This window comes from Pseudochaenichthys georgianus, chromosome 10, assembly GCF_902827115.2.
Source record: "Pseudochaenichthys georgianus chromosome 10, fPseGeo1.2, whole genome shotgun sequence".
NCBI lineage: Eukaryota > Metazoa > Chordata > Actinopteri > Perciformes > Channichthyidae > Pseudochaenichthys > Pseudochaenichthys georgianus.
The window spans coordinates 23,379,116-23,400,100 of NC_047512.1; the positions used below are offsets into that span (position 1 = coordinate 23,379,116).

General features: G+C 43.1%; 2 protein-coding genes across 2 annotated transcripts in view; both read left to right on the forward strand.

The window, feature by feature from the left end:
* Positions 1–384: 384 nt before the first annotated feature.
* Positions 385–5,353, forward strand: LOC117454099 (dual specificity protein kinase CLK4-like). The gene is made up of 10 exons (XM_034093191.2): positions 385–1,006; positions 1,319–1,385; positions 1,468–1,584; positions 1,683–1,849; positions 1,928–2,022; positions 2,115–2,244; positions 2,325–2,407; positions 2,882–2,961; positions 3,080–3,170; positions 4,651–5,353. The coding sequence occupies exons 1-10, from the start codon at positions 991–993 to the stop codon at positions 4,834–4,836; spliced, it is 1,032 nt and encodes a 343-aa protein (XP_033949082.1). The 5' UTR covers positions 385–990; the 3' UTR covers positions 4,837–5,353.
* A 950-nt stretch (positions 5,354–6,303) lies between these two features.
* LOC117454182 (collagen alpha-1(XXIII) chain) overlaps positions 6,304–20,985 on the forward strand; it is a 133,042-nt gene continuing 118,360 nt past the window's right edge. The window contains 2 exon segments of the mRNA XM_071204646.1: positions 6,304–6,892; positions 7,387–7,456. Coding sequence (XP_071060747.1) covers positions 6,563–6,892; positions 7,387–7,456 — 400 coding nt within the window. The 5' untranslated portion in view covers positions 6,304–6,562.

Genomic DNA, 20,985 nt, shown 5'->3' on the forward strand with positions numbered 1-20,985 from the left:
ACTTTCTGCTCCGTGGTTTTGATTTGAGCCTTTTTCCGTTTGACTGCAGGCATTACTTGGAGACCCGCAGTCTGAACCGTAGGCTGGATTCTTGGGAAAGACCCACACGGGACCCCAGTTTTGGCATGGCCTGTGAGGAGGACAGTCGTGAAGGGACCTACAGGGACAGAGAGCGTGACTGGCACCACTACAGCAAGTCGTCCGGGCGCAGCGGTCGCAGCAGGCGAAGCAGCCGCCGGCACCGAGGGCGCACGGCGGAGCCCCTCTCGCCCCAGGTCCTCCACGGTACGGGAAAATCCTTCTCCACGCTTCTTCCTCTCCTGTCTTTTTCACCAAATCAGATGGGCCATCACGGGTGTTAAGCCAATGCCTAACACATTTCTCTTTGTCTCTGTGTATCCAACTCTTAACTATTTAAGCATGATTTTTAATAATGACAAGTAGGGGGCTCAGCAAGTAAGACCCTGTGAGTGTTAAAAGATTTTCTAGAGAAAAAAATGGACCCTGTTTTTGTGCTTAAATATCTTAGTTTGCAGTAATAGGACGTGATGGTAATAATGTATTTGTTTCGGAAGAGTTACAGAGAACTACATGTAGATAGACTGTCATCAATCAAGTTCAGTTTTTTTCTGTACTACTCTGAGAAAGTCTCATCTGAAAATCTTGTTGCCATGTTTTTCTTCTGTAACACACACTATGTGGGTGGCTGCCGCCCAATTTCTCTGACGGGGCTGAATTTGAATTTGCTGCTCCGTCCTCCCGTCCATTCGCCTGCCGGTGTTACTGAACGGGCCGAATCTATCCACCCCTACACCTCCCCCCTGGCCTGGTTGAATGAATGACGATGTCGCATTGTGGTGGCTGACTGATGGGTTATTGATGTGATGGCGGTTCCGGGTGCAGAGGAGGAGCCAACAGCGCAGGAGCAGGAAAAGATCCAGGAGTGTTGAGGATGATGACGAGGGTCATCTCATCTATCACAGTGGAGACATGCTGAGAGCGAGATGTATAGAATATATACTTTTTTTTTCTACTGTTGATCACACTTTGTGTCTCACTCTCTTGTTGTCTGGTTTTTATTTCTAAACATTAATTTAGAGGCTGTTGTATTTTGGCCAGTAGACTTAATACTTTTTTTTTTTTTTTAAATACTGCTTGTCAGTGTAACATATTTAGCATTGAGTTGCAGTCAAGTGTTCAGATGCCTGTTTATAGAAGTGTAGCTAAACAGAGAAACATCAGGCAGTGCAACAGCCTAAAGTCAGTGCTTCACCTTTTCTGTTCTGTGGTGCTAACTTCAGCTTTCTATTTTCTGTAGATGAGATTGTGTGTACTCTAGGAGAAGGGGCCTTTGGGAAGGTCGTTGAATGCATTGATCACTCTAAGTATGAGAATATTCCTTACAGTTCAATTAAAAAACTCACTATCCCACACATTTGATATTAAAAGTATGTTCTGTGTTTCCAGTGATGGAGCTCGATTGGCTCTGAAGATCATTAAAAGCATAGACCGCTACCGTGAGGCAGCTATGGCTGAGGTAGAGGTGCTTGAACAGTTGAAGTCCCTCGACTTGGATAAGAGATCGTAAGTCAGGCCACTAATACAGATCACCATCAACACATGTATTTTCAGAATTTACAATTTCAAGAAACTGACTCTGCATGTCCTCTCCTCCTCTCTAGTGCTTGCGTACACATACTGGAGTGGTTTGACTACCACGGCCACATTTGTATTGCCTTTGAGCTGCTCGGCCTCAGCACCTACGATTACCTCAAGGAGAACAATTTCCAGCCGTTCCCCATTGAACACATCAGGCCCATGGCGTACCAGATCATCAGAGCTGTGCGATGTGAGTGACGGACACATTTGTAAATGGAGAATAGAGTTTTAAGGATTGGTTTTGAATGTGTGTGGTCTTGTCTTCCAGTTCTGCATAAAAACAAGCTGACTCACACTGACCTGAAGCCTGAGAATATTCTCTTCATTGATTCGGGATATAATATGCAGTACAACCCTGACCTGGTAAGGATCTTTCATGCCTTCTGAAGCATTGGCCACATTCTACACATGTTTTGAGCAGCTGTTTTATTAGCATGATGTGTGTTTGTACTCAGAAACGGGATGAACGGACGTTGAGGAACCCAGATGTGAAGCTTGTGGACTTTGGTAACGCCACATATGAGCACGAGCACCACACCTCTGTGGTGTCCACACGTCACTACCGGGCTCCTGAAGTCATTCTCGGTATGTGGCAGTTTTTAACGCATCTTATGCAGATCCTTCAGCAGAGACATGTCTTATTCAGGGAACATTACCTCTTTCAGATCTGGGCTGGGGCCATGCCTGTGATGTCTGGAGTGTGGGCTGCATTCTCATTGAGTACTACCTTGGAAATACTCTCTTCCAGGTAAGACTCATGGGAAACTGCTATAACCTAGTATTACAAGTAATGAATAGGTTGGGTCTCATATAGTCCTTGACGAAAAGCTTGATGTTGAACATATTTAGAAGATCGTCTACACGTTCACTCGTGTAAAACAAAACTATTGTTTAATTCAAATGAAACAATACCGTCATCATATATATGTGTTGTCTCTTAGCGTCTCATACCACACAAGGACAAAACTTGAGCTAGCATTTGATTATCATAGTTACAATATAAAAGGATATTTACAGTTGGTAACAAATGTATTGGCTAAATGTAATGCTGTGGGTATAAAGAAGCAGGGTTTTTTCATATCAACTATAACAGTATGGTAGGATAAAGGCTTCCAGAGCCTGGATAGTTTGGGTTTATGTACAATAAAGAATGCTAGCACCTTAATAAGCACTGTCAGTTACCATGGCATTTTGCTAAAAGTGATATTGTTTTCTCCTTCAGACTCATGACAGTAAAGAGCACCTTGCTATGATGGAGCGAGTCCTGGGCCCCATCCCAATGAAACTCATGCAGAAAACAAAGTACGTGGATTTTAAACTTTTTGTTACCATCTTCCTTCCTCCTGAACATATACAATGCAGACAGAATTTAAAGAAATGTTTCTAACTCGTAGAAATGGTTTTATCTTTGTGTGTACAGGAAGCGGCGGTATATCCATCGGTGCAAGCTTGACTGGGATCCACAGAGCACTTCTGGGAGATATGTCAAGAAACACTGCAAACCCCTCAAGGTAAGAGAATCCAGAGGTGGGACCAAGTCATTGTTTTGCAAGTCCGAGTCAAGTCTCAAGTCTTTGCGCTCATGTCCAAGTCTTTGCGCTCATGTCCAAGTCTTTGCGCTCAAGTCTGAGTCAAGTCTCAAGTCTTTGCGCTCAAGTCTGAGTCAAGTCTCAAGTCAGGATGGGCAAGTTCAAGTCAAGTCCAAGTCCTAAACTTTGACAAAACGAGTCATAAACAAGTCCTTATGTGCTTTTCACCAAATGTGATGACATCGATCAACAGAATAATACTTAATAATCAAACTGCTCTTTATTAGTTAATTTAATAATCCATTTTCTCTCTGCTGGTAAAGTAACGTGTGTTTTTCTAATTTAAGAGGGATCAGTAAGGTAAGGCTACCGTGACGGTGTGATTCAGAAGGAGTTTAATGTATAAGATCCCTGATGTTAAGGTGACCAGAATGTTTATTTCCACTGTGTACAACATGTTTTAAGGGACCCACAATCTATCTTTATGCAAGGGATAATGTGCAGCGAGCAGGCTCTATGGGGAAAAGAACACCTGTATCTAGATCCCTCTGCAGGTGGAACTTTAACTATATTTTGATGCCAATACTTTTGTACTTTTACTTGTAACATTTTGAATGCAGGACTTTTTATTGTAACTGAGTATTCCTACACTCTGGTACTTTTACTCAAGTACAAGATCTGAACTTCTCCCACCTGACAATAAATCCTGAGTGGTTGCCAAAAAAAAACCCTGCTCTGAAGGTTATTTTCATTTTACAAATCCTGCACTCAGCTTTGCTTTCTCCAATATCATTGAAATGCAGCCAGATGCTGCTTCTTTTTTCGGTTTTTGCTCATTTCTTGACTTTTTCCGAAGCGCTTGCATTTAAATCTGTCGCTCTGTGCAGCTGGCCTGTACCACTACACCTGCTGTGCACCCACCCTTCTTTCACATAATGGTATGATCCTAGTGTGTCCTCGCATATGATTGGCCGCATGGTGGCCCAGCTAAATAAAGACCCGCCCCTGCCTGCAAGGATTCTCAGCAAGAGTAGGAGCGGCTGAAGATTCTGCTCTCCCCGACGGGAGTCTGCTCTTCTAGCGGCAGCTCGCGATCGGCGTGTTGGAGACCTCTGAATTAAATTCTCAAGTCACCTCAAGTCAGAATGCTCAAGTCCAAGTCCCGAGTCATTGGTGTCCAAGTCGAGTCGCAAGTGTTTTGTGATTTTGTCAAGTCGATTCTCAAGTCATCAAATTTGTGACTCGAGTCCAAGTCATGTGACTCGAGTCCACACCTCTGAGAGAATCTGTCTGTCCACCCTGTCCATGCTGCATGTAGTTCACACGTATGATATGTAGAGGACAACCATTTGAATTGCATATAAGTTAGCTACCTTTTTTGTTTCTAAAACTTGGAAAAAATATCAGTATGATTTGTTTGTTTAGTATTCTTAGACTAACGTCACCTTTTTTTTGTTATCAGAATTACATGCTGTCTAAGGGCGAGGACCACCACCAGCTGTTCGACCTGGTAGAGAAGATGTTGGAGTACGACCCAGCGACGCGCCTCAGTCTGGAGCAGGCCCTGCGACACCCCTTCTTCTCCTGCTACCGCAAGAGCAGCAGCAAGAGCAGCCGCAGAAGCACCAGCAGCAGCAAAAAAGACTGAAGCTGTGACCTTGGTCAGGCCCTGGCTGTCACCATGGCGATTCTCATGATGACAGCGCAGCCTCTACTTCCGGCCTCTCCAGGAGAGGTGTGGCCTTGCTGACTGTATCAGTCCTCTGCCCTGCTCCGCTGTGCCCTCTCCTACGCCGGTGTGTTCTTACTCAATCAAACTCATCAACCAGCTCTGTTATCTTCTGTGGCAATTTCTGATGTAAGGAATTCCCAAATTGATTTATATTTATTTGCTAATTTAATTCTGGTAAAAGCCCTTTTTTTATTCAGGTCCAATTGTGTCCATTGTCTTTCTGCATTGTGAAGTGAGTGATGGGGAATGTACCAGAATGAGATTAGGTTTACCCAGCATCAGTCTTGCCAGTAGTAATTTATTCAGCGCTATGGATGTAAAAAAAGCTATTGCGGGCAGAAAATCCTTGTACATACAATTTGTTATTTCTTTTTTTTTCACTGACTTTTGCAGTATTGTGTACATTTTTCTCAATAAACGTGAATAGATTATTGTAATGTCTCCTGTGTGTGCAGTGATTGAGATGTTCAGTTGCAGTAGCTTCATGTAACCACCGGGTGGCAGTAAAAAGCTTTCAGGTTACTGCAAGAGTGCCGCCTGATGAGCACTGAACATGGTCTGGCAAAGCATTAACTGAAATGATGGATGGTCTTGACCTGGAGCTCCTAGCGCGGCGCCAACAGGAAATGTGTAATGCTATTAACATTGTACACCACGTGTTGAACGAAAAGCTGCACCCTTTCAAAAATGATAATTGTACAAAGTAGAAATTGGGTATAACAATGAAACTAATGGAAATAGAAGATTGCAATAGAAACACCTCTTAATCCAACACAGTGCATTTAGCCCATTTTTAGTGTTATGAGCAGTGATGCGACCTTGCTCCTCAGTACCAGTCCACACTGCGTGTCCTATTCATACGGGGACCCTCTGCTTCAGTCAGGTAATATAGACACTGAGCTACTGCCGGCTGAAAGATAATCAAACTCAGACATCAAAAACTAATATACAGTTTTCGTATTATTTAAGTTTCTAAATGGAGTAGATATTGATTGATTTACGTCCTTCTCTGTGAACTAAACATTTGTTGAAGGATCTGCAATATTATATGATCCTCCAGATGCTTCTTTAGGCCTAGCTATAGTCACTGCTGGGGTCAGGTATTGAACACATAAACCGTTTGTAAGTTTGGAAATGTAAACTATATTTACACATTTCAGTTTATCACACAACAAGGCACATTATCTTCACTTCGAAAAATTCTGCATTGGTTTTAGAAAAATAACAATTAGCATCCTGGACTACACCAGTGCTGAGGTGCCGAGCCAGTCTCTCAGTTGTCAATCAGTAGCCTCCCACGTGGTCTGCAGGGCGGGCGCATCTCAACTAGTTGAACATGCAACTTTTAGGGAGGCAAACAATTGGCCCCAGTGGTAGTTTCAGTCGCGCATTCATGGTGGATACTCCCCAACAGGAAACAACCACCAGTACGTTTGAAGGCGCCTTTCACTCTGGTTGGCATGCATATCGCTCCCATGTGTTTGGAGTAAACCCGGTGTGCACTGCCGCTGCTCCTGCCTCTTGTTCCAGACTAATTTAAGACAGCACTTTCACCTTTGAGTGCAGTGTTGTGGTGCGCTGTCTACTCTACGGAGCCTGAGTTTTACCGCAGAACTCCAAAACGGCGTTTTTGGGGTACTTTATGTTCATCCAGAGGACTGTAAAACAGGATTTTACAATGGATACAGCCAGCCACTCTATCGGGGAAAGTAAGCCTGTGTGTGAGTTTGCGCCCAAGTCTTCGGTGCAGCGGTGGCTTCCAGGTTTTCCCATCGCTCTGTGCCTGCTGCTGTCTATGAGCTCCATCACCGTGTGTCTTCTGATGAGCCTCAAGACCTTCCAGCTGGAGAGCCGAATGCAGATGGAGATGGACAAAGCCTCCATCTTCCAGCCGCCGCACAGGGCTTGTCTAAACGAGGATGGGACCCTAACTCCAGAGCTGAGCTCATCAGTAGGGAAATTCGTGGAAGAGGTACATTGCATCTATTGTCTTAAATGGCCTCTATTGTAATAAATAAACAGCCTACATTGTTTGTGTGAACTTCTGACCGAGACCTGTGCGTAAAAGTGCACTGAGGTTGACAAACGCAGACTTGGCACTTTTTTGGCAATTGCTCCCAATTATTCCCCCTAAAATCAGTTTGTTTTTAATGTATGACCGTAGGGGTCAACATTGCATGCAGCTGGCTAATTACGTTTACTATTAAAGCTCTTTATAGAGTGATATAACCACTGATGAGACCCCAACCTATAATTTGATCAAATGGAAAAGGAATTGAGGTAGCCCTTTCAATTTTGGAGCTTTATATAATGGGAGACAGATGATATAGACTTTTTTTATTGTTAGTCATTGAGATTTTGTAAATCTTTTATTATCTGAAATGTTTCTTAATGATTTCCTCATTAAAAATATATTAATGTCTAGAACTGGGATTTTAAACGGAGGTGTTTTTTCTCTGCCTTCAGAAAGTGGTGGTGCTGTTGCCAAAATTAAGGACAACTAGGGACGTTGGCCAAGAGTGCTCCTGCCCTCCAGGTATGTCTCTTTCTTCGTGGTATTAGTACCACTTACAAAAACTCTGCAGCCTATCAGGTAAAAGTTACAGTCAAGGCATGACTGAAGGCTCAGAAACCTGATTATCTGTCTGCTCCTTTGAACTGCAGTGTATATGTATCTGAACAATAAGAATGCATGTGTATCGTTTCTGTGTCTGAAATCGGCCCCTTCACGTAGGCAGGGCCCATACTGAGACGGCAGGGTTCTGCACTCAGCAGATCAGCGGGGTCGGGACGTCCAGCCTCAGCCCTGCCGCCTGAAAGTCAGTGGGGGATGCTCACTTATATAGATGGAGCCGCCAAGTGCCAAGATTGGCCACGTTTGGCTGGCGGTGTTTGTTACAGGGCTTGTGATAGTTCCACGGGTGGAGAACAGTGTGTGATCCACATCATGTTACACACAGAGTCCCCCGTTATGCCTTTGCAAGAAATATGTTGTTTTTTCTATTTTGGGTAAAGATGCTGCTCCATTTGATGTATTGATGAAGCATCAGTCGGTGTGGTCATCAGTGTGTTCAATGGTTAACATTGGCTATTTTTACCTCACCTTTGGAGAGGAAAGTTGTGGTTTGCTGCCAGAGAAATTCTCAGGCTTGCATTCAGGAACTTTTAAAATTGCAACTCAAGTGGAATCCTACTTAGTCACCGAGTATGTGGTTGCAAACATGTCTTTCTTTTGTGTGACTTTTGTATCAATAGTTACAGCATTTAAGCTGCTTCTCTGCACATTACGGGACATTTCTCTCCCTGGCTCTTGCTTCTTCTCTCTTCCTCTTCCTCTGCGAGTGTGAATAGCCCTGCAACAACGAGAACAGGTGAAAACGTTCACAAGTGGAATTTTTGGCCCCCTTTCAACACATTCTGTTTTCCAGTCTGAAGGCTGCTGTGCTAAGATAGCTCGCGGTCTCTGTTTTGCAAAGTTGTTGCGAGTGTTGTTGGCATTGGATTCAGCAGAGCGCTCTCAATGTAAGTGTAGTTTTACTTCTATGCATTTGTACTAAGCATTACTCAGTAGAATTATAATCAGATACGTGTTGCTCAATTAGCTTGTAATCCTTCTGCCTGGTTCTTGTGCATTTGAATGTACGTGTTTTCATTAGAACATATTATTGTATCAAATGTTAAATCCCATTTCCTGTCAATTGTTCTTAACTGCTGTGTAATTGTGGTTTTGGCACTGAAATCCAATCCCTCCACAACTATTTAGAAGTCTATTTAAAGTTTTCTCTTTCCAGTTTTTGGTACTGATAAGATGCCTTATTTTGTGAAACAAAAGGCTATTTTGTTTATTACGGCTTTGATGCAACCGTTTCCCTGTAAATATACTTTTTTCCACGTCCAACGATTCTCCAGATTGTTAACTTCTCTCCATAAAATGTGCTATAAAGAGAATTTCTCATCAGATAAAACCTAGAGATGTTCCAGGTTCTCTGGCTCAAGAGTCCACATGAGCTTGGTACTTTTAGGAGTGAACCATGTGTTCGTGCCAAGTACTTAACACATGATTCATGCAGAAGTTGGTACATTTATCTGAGCTGAGCTGTGCATCCCATCAGTGTGACTGTGCAGTGTGGTCATGGTCCCATATGGCTGCGTGTGGTGTTGTATACGTGTGTGTGTGTTTCTGTCACTGAACCTTTGAGGGGCCGACAGAGGCAGCTCTCTCAACACGACACTGTAAGAAGAGACCCTCCGCTCCCTTTAGCACCAGCTCTTCCCACCTGAAACCTGAATCTCTCACCACCAAGATCACAGGCCAAAGTATTCCTGTGTGTGTGTGTGTGTGTGTGTGTGTGTGTGTGTGTGTGTGTGTGTGTGTGTGTGTGTGTGTGTGTGTGTGTGTGTGTGTGTGTGTGTGTGTGTGTGTGTGTGTGTGTGTGTGTGTGTGTGTGTGTGTGTGTGTGTGTGTGTGTGTGTGTGTGTGTGTGTGTGTGTGTGTGTGTGTGTGTGTGTGTGTGTGTGTGTGTGTGTGTGTGTGTGTGTGTGTGTGTGTGTGTGTGTGTGTGTGTGTGTGTGTGTGTGTGTGTGTGTGTGTGACACACTGCCACATAGCATGAGTGGCATTTCAGCCATTAAATCTATGCCCGTCACATCACGGTGCTCACCTTACAGCCTGCATGAACACAGGGGCCCAACAGGGGGCAGCACTTCTGCAGCCGCACTGGAAATGATGATGTTGAATTTGTCATTGGCACTTCTGACTTAATAACTTCCTTCCAAAGAAAATGTTGCAGGCAAAGCGCGTTTGTTCAGCCACAGCTGTAGAGACACTGTTTATAAATAGTTGTTGACGCCAAAGAACATTTATCTCTGGTTTCCCCTCCGTAAAAGCAGCATTGTGACACTTTTATGCTCACAGATACGACACGGCAAGCAGTCGTTAAGGCTTGGCAAACTGTGTCACAGAGAGCAACTCTGCTTACAAGCTTCAGGTGTTTGCAGTTAACACCCGCCTGTTCCCTCAACAGACACACACTACGTATGCTTGCACACAAACCTGCACACACATGCATTACGAACACATGAACACAACACCTTTATGGTGCCTGGGCTAATTAGAAGCATGTGGGGGCTGCATGTGTCCTGTGTAGGGGGAGTGTATTGTCATCTCTGCAATTTGTATTTAAAGGCTGTTTAACAGGTCTGAGAGCAGCTAGGGGGCACGCCGTCGGCCCACACTTGGGCATGGGCCCAACATGAAATGGCAGCCAGATACAACCAATAATATGACTCATTCACTGGAGACTGCAGCAGGAGAGTGATGCAGTGATCACCCATCCAATAGGAAGACAGTGTTGCAGGATTGTTATGAAATACAAGGTCTGAACAGCCTTCAATGGGGCAACATCTTAAATATTAAGATGAATTAAAAAAAAAAGTGAGGGGTTGCTGCTCCTATTTGTCCTTTGTTAGCATTAACTAAATATTCTTTAGAGATGTTTCTGTACCACTTTACAATAAGACTACCCTTATAAAGGATTCATAAAGGGTTTTATAATTAGGTTGTACACACTTTATTTATCATTAAGAACCTTTTATAAACCAGTTCTAACATAGTTTTCATATATCAACACAGGCTCACTATTTGGAAAAATGATAAGCCTTATATTGGCTACTTAGCGAGAATCAACTCAGTGAGCAACAGATACCAAGGATGCTGGCTGATGAAGGAGACGAAGTAAGCTAATGTGGGCTCTCTATTTGGCAAGCAAGTAGTGAGCCCACAGGTCACAGTTGCCCTGTTTATCTCATGTCTCATAAAAGCTTATTAATGATTTATAAAGTGTTCAAAACCTAATTAATAAATTAATTACAAACTATTCGAAAACCCTTTATAAGGGTAGTCTTATTGTAAAGTGGTACCGATTTTTCTTTGTTTCAGACCAAACAAACCCAAATCCAGCCCTTGTTGATATATTGTGTTACCTGCAGGTCTTGGGTTAATGTTTGTTTAAGTTAAAGTGTATGTTTGTATCCTAAATTATAGTCCGGACTGAGCTCCTTCAGTCGGCTGAGGGCATCCAAGTCTTTGGTGTTAATGTATATCAGGGCAAGAGGTCAGACCCCTGGCTGCGCGGTCAGATCAATTTCCATCAGATAAGAGTTATTAAACGCACTGAACGGGAACACTGGCCTCCCGGGTGTGTGTTTTTATATAACTGAGAGAGCATGCTCACAGCAGGGTTCCTTGACGTATTTACCATGTACACATGCAAAGAATAACTTGTTTCAGCTACAGCCTTTTGTTTTTATTGCGACTCTAAACTCCTATATTTGGTTACTGTTATGATCCCACTGTCTGTCAGTGGTCTGCTGAAGCCCCCGGCCTGCTCCTGCTCCCACACCTGGAGGAGGAGACCGGGAAAGCCGGCTTTAGGGAGACCCTCAATGGGGCCAACACCCCCCAGGGCTGCATTTTATTGTTAAAGCCATAATAAATCAGACAGGAAGCTTGTAGCTACCGAGACAATGTATCGCTACAGGACTTGTACGTTGGCCGTATAAGTTCCATTAATGACCATTTAAAAGATAATAAACGCAGCAAACTGTTTTCATAAGTGTTCTCGTTTTAGATTTGTTCCGCCGTGTGTGTGTGTGTGTGTGTGTGTGTGTGTGTGTGTGTGTGTGTGTGTGTGTGTGTGTGTGTGTGTGTGTGTGTGTGTGTGTGTGTGTGTGTGTGTGTGTGTGTGTGTGTGTGTGTGTGTGTGTGTGTGTGTGTGTGTGTGTGTGTGTGTGTGTGTGTGTGTGTGTGTGTGTGTGTGTGTGTGTGTGTGTGTGTGTGTGTGTGTGTGTGTGTGTGTGTGTGTGTGTGTGTGTGTGTGTGTGATATAATTTTTTTTAATTTATTTATTTAAATACAAAATACTCCATTTTGGGGGCTCCAGACCAAGATGTGGTCAAGAGTAAATCCTGTCACACTCCAAACACACACACTCTTAGTTTCAGAAGAGTTTCAGCATTTATAATCTGTCACACTACACATCTTCTATAGGAAAATGTGTTAAATGGATTCAGAATACTGGACCATAAATTGGGATATAGTCTTAAAATGCAAAATGTTGCCTTGGATAAGTGGATGAACACTGGTGGTTATAGCTTTATGACGGACATCTTTAGCCTCACCCCTCTGCTATTCCCTTTGTTTTAGCACTTTAGACACCAACGTCCTCATATGGACAGCAGCTATCGTGCACAGCTGTGGGAGCCCCGTGTCCTCAGGTTACGTTATCCTTTCCTTGTGTCTGATACTTCCTCTGGTCTCTGTAGGAGTCAAATAAAAATAAGTCTGAATGAGTCTTCTTGATATCTTGTTCCCATTTGGAAGAGGATCATGGACAGCTTAAGTGTGCTCAGTTTATTTGTAGAGGACGAGGGGAGTGATGCCTCTTGGAGATATTTGGTTTGAAGATGGTTGTGTCTGTATCGCTGAAGTCAAAGGAAATACTATATTTATAAATGAGATCATCTTTTACTCGTATTCAACAACCAGTTGATGACGGATTATCGAGTGATCAAAGTGATATCTCGTTTATAGTGTTATCTAGTCTGATAAATGGTCTCAAGTGATGTCAGGCCACATCTGTTGAACCTGGGGCTGAAGATCACACATTCGATAATGAAAATAATCTGGAGGTTTTGAGTCAAAGAATAATGAGTCACCAAACCTCTGTAGCCTGGTCCTCGTCTCTGCTTTCGGTAACGTCAATCACCAGAATTACAGAACAAGCTATTGGTGAGTGAGTGGGACTGTGGGTAATACATTCCACAGGGTTTTAACCCGTTTACACACTCGTGTTTCAAGTAGGATCAATTTGAAATTAAGAATAGCTGATGCAACTGTCTCCAGGTACACACACACACACAAACACACACTCTATGCACAATACTCACCCACACATTTCACATGCAGACCCTATCCCTTTCCGTCTCTCATCAGCCTTCTTATTAAAGATAGCTTTGAGAAACCAAAGCGTTTAACAGCATGGCCGACATTCTTGCTTTTTTTTTTTAAATAAAGCGCTTGACACCGGTTGCCGATGAAGGCCAACAAGGACCTCAGAAACACACAGAGGAGCCCGGGTGAGCCCAGAACGTGCAGAACACACACACAACAGACGAGAGGAACTCAACAACACTGATTGATAAACACATTGATGGCTGTGAGGTCATTAAGTGCAGGAAGTGATGTGGACCGGATTAAGGAGGAAATGCGGATTGTAACTCATTTAAAGGATTTTACATCCATGTGTTCAGATTTAAGAATTATATTGTTGGTCGGCACATCTTGGCTGATAGCGGTAATTCTAAACATAGCCTGCTGCGGCGCAACACCCATTACAGGGCCTGTTTAAATTGACATCATTTTTCTGGCAAGCAAAAGAAATGTGCTTGTGCTGAGTCTTCTCATGCACTTCCATTGAGTCGTGCGTGACAACAAGAACTGTCCTCGTACACAAAAGAGTTTCTTATTACCACAGGTGGAAAGAAATATCATAACATTCAGCAATTTGTAGAAGAATTGCACATTGTGTAAAGTATTATAATAAGTTGTTATTTTAGCGTCTTGATTTAATTACGTGTTATTAAATAGATACAATAGAGAACACTTGAGTGGGTTTAATTTAAAATGAGATTCATAAATAATTTAATGAGCACATGGCATCAAAGTAAAACTTGATTTATAAGGACATCTGATTTGCTGCTCTCCACACAATGCGGCTTTGTCTGATGCACAACGTTTCAAAACACCAGTTTTCAGCAGAGCAGCGTGCATCAAAGGTATCAAGTGATATGTTCAACCGCAGCGACATAATTCATTTCTCCAGCCTCGAATTGATTTTAAGAGCATCGCCGCAGAATCATTCTTGATCTGTCAACTCCACAGATGGCTTTTGAGAGGTTACACTTAAATCAAGATGGCATTTCTTTCTATGATTTAAATATGTTCATATAACTCTTATGTATGCTTGTTTTCAAAGACAGCCTTGTCCAAAAACAAGCCTACGAATAATGTCCAAGCACAGTGCCACTTCTCATCAAATAATTGTCTCAAGTAGAAAACCTGTTAAACATGTTATGTGTCACTTTAAAAAGGAAAACAATTGAGCCATGTCGGCCGCATCTGTGTAGGAGAGAAAGTCAAATTAGGCACATGATGTACAATTATTTGCATGTTGGCCTCAAGTTTAAGGGAACACATCTACTACTAGTTTTGAAGTGTTTGATTTTATTCATTTTTTTTTTAAACAAATGTAATACAAATATGATAAAGCCATAAATGAATTCCTGAATATCTTAAATAATCCGTGAGTATCAATATGTTTCCACACGGATGCCATATTTTCATCGAGAGCTAAAGTCCGAGCAAGTAGAAGTGGCAGCAGCTTACCATGCAGGGCTGAGCAGACATGGTGCCAAACGTGGAAACTATTATTATGTTTTCTTTAATTATCTCAAGTGGCAGGTGACGAGGTGAATAGGATTTGAATGGGGGGGGGCAAGAAAACTCTTTAACTCCACCATGTGGCCTCTGGCTGGCCGACAGCATTGTGAGGTCAAACGATCTCTCTCCGTGCTGCAGAATGTGATTGGTTTAAACCTCAGCCTGTACATATAAAGCATGTATTGAGTTAAGAGGACCGTGAGGATCTGAAACCTAAAGAAACTCTTACGAATGTGTTTTTAAAATGAACTAAAACTTGAAGACTCCAACACACCTGTGAAAAGGCTTTAATTTCAATCCCATCGTCTGTTAAGATGTCCAGCACGGATAAAGCTCCACATAAATATGTTTCCAGTATCAGTATTTTCCTTGGCATTCACAGCCAAGCTAATCATTCCAGAATCTAGCCAGACTGAATCCAGCTGCAGGACAGGACTCATGTGAACACACCTGGATTTATCAGACGGGTTGCATCTCTGGACGTGATCCCAGAGACACTAACCGGCAGAGTTGGAGCAGAGGTTATCGTTTATTAACCCTCCATCCCTCCCTGACACTGAGACCGTCTTATCTTTTCTTGGGAGTCATTGTGGGGGTGATGGAGGTGTTAAGGAGGGCATCGATGATCCAGATGGCATCACTGTGCCGAACATGCTTCTGCTTAGTGTAAAAGCCCCTCGCCGGCTCGTCACTCTCGGAGCACCTCTTTAATGAGAGCTGAGCTCGTAAAACTGGGCCTGAAACCTTTTGAACACGCCCTCAGCATCACTGGTCCATGTTATTCCATCATAACGGGGAGGTGAGGGCCTTCTGCAGCGGACAGCTCAACAACTTAACACTCGGCGAACATTGGATTTACATGTGTCGGGCATGTTTTCACTCTCAGTTTGACCTTTCCAAATGTGTCATTCGTCCCTCCAAATGTTGCTTTTTACGTCTGAGGCGTGTCTCTCTTTGGCTTCCTCCTCTCCCTCCTTGTCTCTCTTTATGATATGAGGAGTGTATACTTACCTCTGCGGTGGCCTTAGGTTGCTGCCCCTCCACAGTGGGTCAGTGTGTTCCCTGTACGTATACATTAACCCAAAGTTCAGCTAGGAGTGAGGAGGAGGAGGGGGGATGAAGATGTCTATCACACGTACTTTAAACGGACACTGAGGAGATGCAGAGGGAGATTCTCATGGTTAGGAGGCGCTCCCTCAGCTGTGTCTATCCACCATGTCTTCATAGCCGTCAGTAAAAGCTACTGGCAGCAGGATTTGTCTGAGACGGCAAATGTATTAGTAGACCACAGGCCTTGTTATTACCATTGGCTATGGAAATACATTTGAAAGAACAACTTGATAATTATATATTTGTGTTTTTAATAAAAGGAACTATGCTTGCTCAGGGGTCTAGGTCAATTTTGAGGCGGAGGAATTGGTGCAAACGCATTCTGTTTGAAACCTCAAACAGCAAGAGGTAACCAAGCAAGACGTGCCGTGTCTCTGCTCTCATGTCTACAGCCGTGTGTAATAAATCTACGACTTAACATCGAACCGCAGTGGCTGCAGTTAAACTCCCGGCTTCATTGTGTGTGAAACAGCCTGACAACGCCGTTGATGGGTTGTTTCACTCTGAGGTTTTTCTAAGCAGGATTTTTTAGGATTTTGCACGCAGTCGTTTCCCAGCAGCTTGGATATCAGAGGGCCATTTCTGTGTAACATTATTGTAATAATACTGTCCAAGTGGATCCAATCATCAGCCGAGCTAGAGTTCAGTTAGAAACCGGCGCTTATCGACACATGCCTTTGCAACCCTGAAGTGATCTAGACCTTAACTGAAGGAGCTGTATGTGCTGTCGTATGAGAGATGTAAAACAGACATCTGAGAGTGGAGAAAAGGGGACATTTACACAAAGACGCCATGGGAAACGTCTTATTAGGAAGAGGACACAATTACGGAACGGTACCCAAGGAAAGACTACTTTATATAGCACATTCAAAGCCTCAACAACAAATAAAGATGTATAAAAACATTGATTGCATTATAGTGCAACAGATTATACAATTAAAACCCATAAAAAAAAAAAAACTTATTAATAAGCCAAGAGAATAACAATGAAAGTAAAACATGCTTAAAATACAATAAAACCCAGGAACTAACCATTGCATAAACCTAGACTATTTCAAGGCCAGAGATTTCCTTTTTACCACGTGCTTTTGTCGCGTCAAATTCTGAGGACGGGCACAACCGACAATCCAAATGCTTTTATGATCGTCAAGGTAACACCATTTTCAAGGATTCAAGGCTGTTATTGTCATTTGTACATAGCTACAGTTTAGTTATGACAATGACATTCTTAGGTCACAGGCTCCTCCAACAGTGCAACACAATAAAACAGAAAATAGTGCAAGAAAATCAAATAGAAATAGTGCAGAACAGTCTATATGCAAGTAATTGGAATATTGATATATATAAGTTGCAATCAGATGAATGTTATGGATGTTCTTTCAAAAGTGCAGGTGCAGTCACCATGCGCACAGACATGGATACAAGTAAGTATATCTTAAGCTTAAGTGAGATAATTCTGACATAGACATTCTCTTGTTGTGTGCTACATGCGTTTTAAGGGAAACTTCAGACAGTGTGCGGATCTGATTCCCTAGATACGAGTCAATGAAAAGCCTTAATTGAAGATTCATGGTTCTTTATATCTTTGTTTGACAGCACAGTGTGCATGTTTATCAGCTGGTTTGTGACCGAAGGTGCTGTGACAGTGCTATAATGGCTGTTAAGTAAGTGTTAATGAGCGCACAGTGGAGGACACACACCATGACCTGCTGCCGCCATTAAATTGAAACACTCAGTTTATGACAAGTAGGCTGTTGCTGCTGCTGCTGCTGCTGCTCACTGGCTAACTGCCCCGGCCAGATGGAGGCACAGATGGGGAGGTTGAGGGAGGAAGAAAATATTCGAAAATATACTGAACATGTTGAAACTTTTTGTGTGTGTGTGTGTGTGTGTGTGTGTGTGTGTGTGTGTGTGTGTGTGTGTGTGTGTGTGTGTGTGTGTGTGTGTGTGTGTGTGTGTGTGTGTGTGTGTGTGTGTGTGTGTGTGTGTGTGTGTGTGTGTGTGTGTGTGTGTGTGTGTGTGTGTGTGTGTGTGTGTGTGTGTGTGTGTGTGTGTGTGTGTGTGTGTGTGTGTGTGTGTGTGTGTGTGTGTGTGTGTGTGTGTGTGTGTGTGTGTGTGTGTGTGTGTGTGTGTGTGTGTGTGTGTGTGTGTGTGTGTGTGTGTGTGTGTGTGTGTGTGTGGTAATACTCATGCGTGAGCAGCGCGTGTGTGTTCCTACGTGTCTGCATACCATCCAACAGCCCATCTCCATTGCCAGCCTCTATAGGGACTTCTTATCTGCATTTATGCTGCTCCACTCTAGAATCAAAATGAAATGAGTCCTGAGTGCATTTTGGGAGCCAGTGGAGTATATGGCAGATGTCCAGTCAGCTCTGGTTACACACATGGTGTTTCTAGGTTGAACATGTGGACAATCTATCAGGTCCACCATCTCTCTCTCCGCTCATTTTCTCTCTGACTGCATTCAAAAAATGTTTCCTTCATTCTTTCTTCACCTTTCCAGTGAAGAAATGCAGCTATTTTACACACGTTTAGGTTTGAGGTAGATTAGGTCCTGAAAGTGGTGAGGCTACAGATGTGTGTGGATGTTATCTTACTGTCTACACTAAAGCAGGTGTTGACTGCTACAAGATAATTGTGATGGTTCAGGAGCCACAGCCTTGACACACATCAAGAAGAAGAAAGACTGCTGTGGTTTTAAAACGACAGCAGGGGAAACGCATGCTTACGCACACACACACACACACACACGCACACACACACACACACACATACACATACACATACACACTCAAAATACAGCAATAAACATCCAGATGCCTTCACACGTTTTTATGGAGCTGTCACTCTTTTTATTTTGCTGTTAATTCTTCTTAAATCCAGGCACCAGGGCTGCAAATTTGGAACCGAGCAGGCCCTTTTTTGGTCTTGTTTATTTACATGGAGTGTTTTCTCACGTCCATGTGGTTCTGATTGTGTGAATTGGAACGAGGACAAAGACTGGGATAAGTTGCGAGAGAAGGAAGACAGCGGCAGGAATGGACTGTCGGAGAGACCAAAGTACACAATGTGACTCTGATAGATGGAAGTGCAATAATTTAAGATAAATATTGACACGTTGAACCTAATTTTACAATTTGTTTCATTGTCTTTCTATCATTTCAAATGTAACCATATCTCGTCTCAATGGGTAAATATGCTATGCTGTTACTGCAACACCGGCTTAGCAAGCCGCCTCCTCTGCCTCGAGTCCCATATGATTCCTTTTACATTCTAAACAAAGAGTCGGGCTGTTTTTAAACAAGGATTAACCCACAAGAGTATGTATACAAAGCCATAACCGCCCAATTGGCCTTTAAATAGAGAACTGGTTTATAACACAGAGGGCCAATGAGGAGACCCAAATTCAAGCTGCTGATCATAAAACATGTTGTTGTGAGGAACAGCCATACCACCAGCGCAAAGCACTTCTTTAATGTCATTTTAATTGGTAGGATTAGCTCATGGAAAACAGGACAAAAAGGCTGCTGATTTAATTAGCAAGGATAATCAAGATTATGGTTGCAAAAAAAAAAAAAAGATTTAATTTGTTAGCGCTTTTACAGATGCTCAAAGACGCTTTACAGATATAGTGAAGAGAAAAGAAAGGAACAACAAATAAATATATAAAACTCAAGTCAAATAATACAAAAACAATCCCACATTAAAAGCCAGATTGAAGAGGTAAGTTTTTTGAAGGTGGTGAGGTCGGTGCAGTCTCTGATGGGTTGTGGGAGTGAGTTCCAGAGGGAGGGGGCAGCGACGGAGAAGGCTCTGTCCCCCCAGGTCCGGTGATTGATGCGGGTGGGGATGGATAGGAGGTTGGCTTCTGATGAGCGGAGGCAGCGGGAAGGGGGGTGGATAAGCTTTTTATGGGATCTAGTCATTTTTCTTAGTTGCACCAAGTGATTCAAGTGTTAACACTGCAAACTCATTGACTGCAGATGAATTCTACATGATATGTTGTGTGACATGGCTTCTGCTTTGCACACTATTAGACATCTGTGCTGTAGTCCTTATCTATGTGTGCACTGCTCGTAGGAAATACCCTTAATAAACGGATAGCCAAACACACTTTATAACTGTTCAGTCTTTCATCAAAGGACTAAAATACAATATCGAACCCTGGCATTAGTTTATGAAGCTGTAATGGATCCTATGTGTGGCATAATTGACACACACCTGGTTATTAGTTCACAGACTATCTTCTGTAATACCTTTCCGTTTTATAGGTTTCCAAACCTGGCGCCTGGACAACATTTTAGAAAACAGGAATCTTTCTAAGCCTTTTAACATGCAGATATATTCTACTCACACGGTGCGTCATATTAGTTTATTTGTAGCAGACTTGATAATCAAATTTGACGGACTTGACAATTTGTCTGTCTGGCACGCAAATGAATTAGCAGCACAGATCAGTTGGTCTAATTACGTATGAACTTTTAAACTCTGTTTCCGCCTCAGACACAGACAACGGCACATGGAGCGTAAGAACCAAGATGTGTATCTTTCCTGTCGAGGATTCTCGCTCCCTGCATGTCTGGATGTCTGAATGTGCAAGGTCATGTGTTTTCTGTGTGTTTGTCGACAAAGCAGGTCAGTACCATAAGGCATCATGGCTTCTCTGCCTGTCTGAGAATGAAGTGGACAGAGGGGATGGCTACAGGACAGTGTATTGGTGGGGGGGTTGGAAGCTCTGTGTATACCCCAAGCAAACAGGCAGATAAGATCAGAGTGGAGGGAGCGCAGCTGGAAGCCTTCCTGAGTTGACCCCTTTCTCCGCCTCTCTCACATTCCTCCAAACCCTCGTTCTCCCTCTTCTCTCTGTCCCCCATATTTTACCTTCTTACATCTCTTTCCTGCTTCCATTTCATCTTTCCCCACCCCCATTTCGCGTATCTCTATATCCATTATTCTTAAAACAATATCCTCATGTCTGGAGGTCCTCCAAGATCGTGTTTCTCCTTCTGTGTGGTGTCTCCCCTCCTGGACTTTACTGCCTTTTCTCCATCTTCCCTCTCCCCCCCCTCCCCCTCTCAGCAGGCCCTCAGTAAAGTGGGGTCAGTCTTTAGCCTGTAATGCTATGTCTTTCTTCTGTGTCTCCCCTGCACTTTGACCATGTTCATTAACATTAGCCCCTCTAAACTGACCGATGACCTCATATGGGTTCCCCTGGGCCGTGTCCCCGACATGACAGTAGACCTGACATTGCCACTGTGTTTTAGTGTAAATGTACACATGTCTGCCTGTCTAATAGGAACGAGACAAAGCAGTGCAAAGCAGCTGTGCTTGTTTTATTTTGTGACCTTTGATAATAGTGAAGCCATTACAGGTGGTGTTGTTCATCAGGTGGGATGTAGATGGCAGATGAAGAGTATAAATGTGCACTCTCGCAGTCCGTGATGCCTTGGAATGAT